The following is a 1,090-nucleotide window of genomic DNA, read 5'->3' as shown; positions in this document are numbered from 1 at the left end:
GGCTCAGTGGCCTCAGACTGCAATCAAGTTAGGCCCAGCTGGAAGAAATAAACAGCCAGTACGGTGACTTACCAGGTTGATGACGCCGACAGGGCTGGCCTTCTCGCCGAAGAAAAGGAGGCCCTTGCCGGTCTGGGAGGCCCAGGCAGTGGTGTTGCGGCCAGCCTCAACATTCTTCTCGCTGCGACGGTAGTGGGAGAGAGTAGAAGGCTCAACGGCATCGGTGCCGAACCAGAAGAACTGCTTGGAGTAGATGAAGTTCCTGCCATGGTTAGCATCCGTGGTCGATCTTATATAAAAGGATGTACATACTTGGGGAAGTTCAGGCCCTTGTGCTCAAGCTGACCCTCCTCGACGGGAACGACCTCCTCCTTGGTCTCCTCGGCAGCGGCAGCAGCCTCAGGGGCAGCCTCGGTGGTGGTAGCGGCCTCAGTGGTGGCGGCAGCAGCAGGTGCGGCCTCGGTAGCCTCGACAGGCTTGGCCTCGACGGGAGCCTCAGCAACGGGGGCCTCAACAGCAGGCGCAACAACGGGAGCGGTGGTCTCCTCCTTGGGGGCCTCGACGGCGACGGGCTTCTGTTCCTCGGCCATTTTGCTGGGTTGTTGTGGTAAAAAGGGGTATCGTGTGAGAAGGCGGATCGTGGGGTTGGGTATCTAAGAGTTTGAGTCGAGACTCGGGTATCACAATGAAATAGACTTCTCGGGGTGGAAGGAAAGCAGTAAAAAGAATTACTGATGAACCAGGCTGTGGGAAGAAGGGGAGGAGAAGGGAACGAAAAACGCAGACAACGGAAGGCAGCGGATACTTATTTGCCGTGCCCTGCCCTACGAATTGCTCGGCCCAGGGTGGGAGAGAAGAGGGCGTCCAGTCGTTGCACGGGCGGGTTGAGGATGGTGAACGCAGGGGGCTTCTGGTGGTCTCTGCCACTGATACGGCTATGGGCAAATGGGTTCGATGGGGGGGTTTGGCGTGGCCGGATTCGGGCTCGGGCTTGCTCAACAACGGTGGTGGTCTGAGGAGGAAAAAGTCACGGTGACTTCTGGTACTGGTACGGCGTGAAAGGGACCCTGACTGAGAAGCGGCTGTGGTC

At 58.5% G+C, this 1,090-nt stretch overlaps 1 protein-coding gene across 1 annotated transcript in view; it reads right to left on the bottom strand.

Annotated features, from left to right (window-relative positions):
- VDBG_07218 (hypothetical protein) overlaps positions 1-590 on the bottom strand; it is a gene marked incomplete at both ends in the record, with an annotated part of 2,441 nt that extends 1,851 nt beyond the window's left edge. The window contains 2 exons of the mRNA XM_003002601.1: positions 73-262; positions 313-590. Coding sequence (XP_003002647.1) covers positions 73-262; positions 313-590 — 468 coding nt within the window. The remainder of the gene's footprint in view (positions 1-72; positions 263-312) is intronic.
- Between the last annotated feature and the right edge of the window lie 500 nt (positions 591-1,090).

Source organism: Verticillium alfalfae, genomic scaffold (genome assembly GCF_000150825.1).
Source record: "Verticillium alfalfae VaMs.102 supercont1.9 genomic scaffold, whole genome shotgun sequence".
In the NCBI taxonomy this organism is placed as follows: domain Eukaryota; kingdom Fungi; phylum Ascomycota; class Sordariomycetes; order Glomerellales; family Plectosphaerellaceae; genus Verticillium; species Verticillium alfalfae.
The sequence above is the reverse complement of the archived record's forward strand: the minus strand, read 5'-3'. Positions and strand labels throughout refer to the sequence as shown.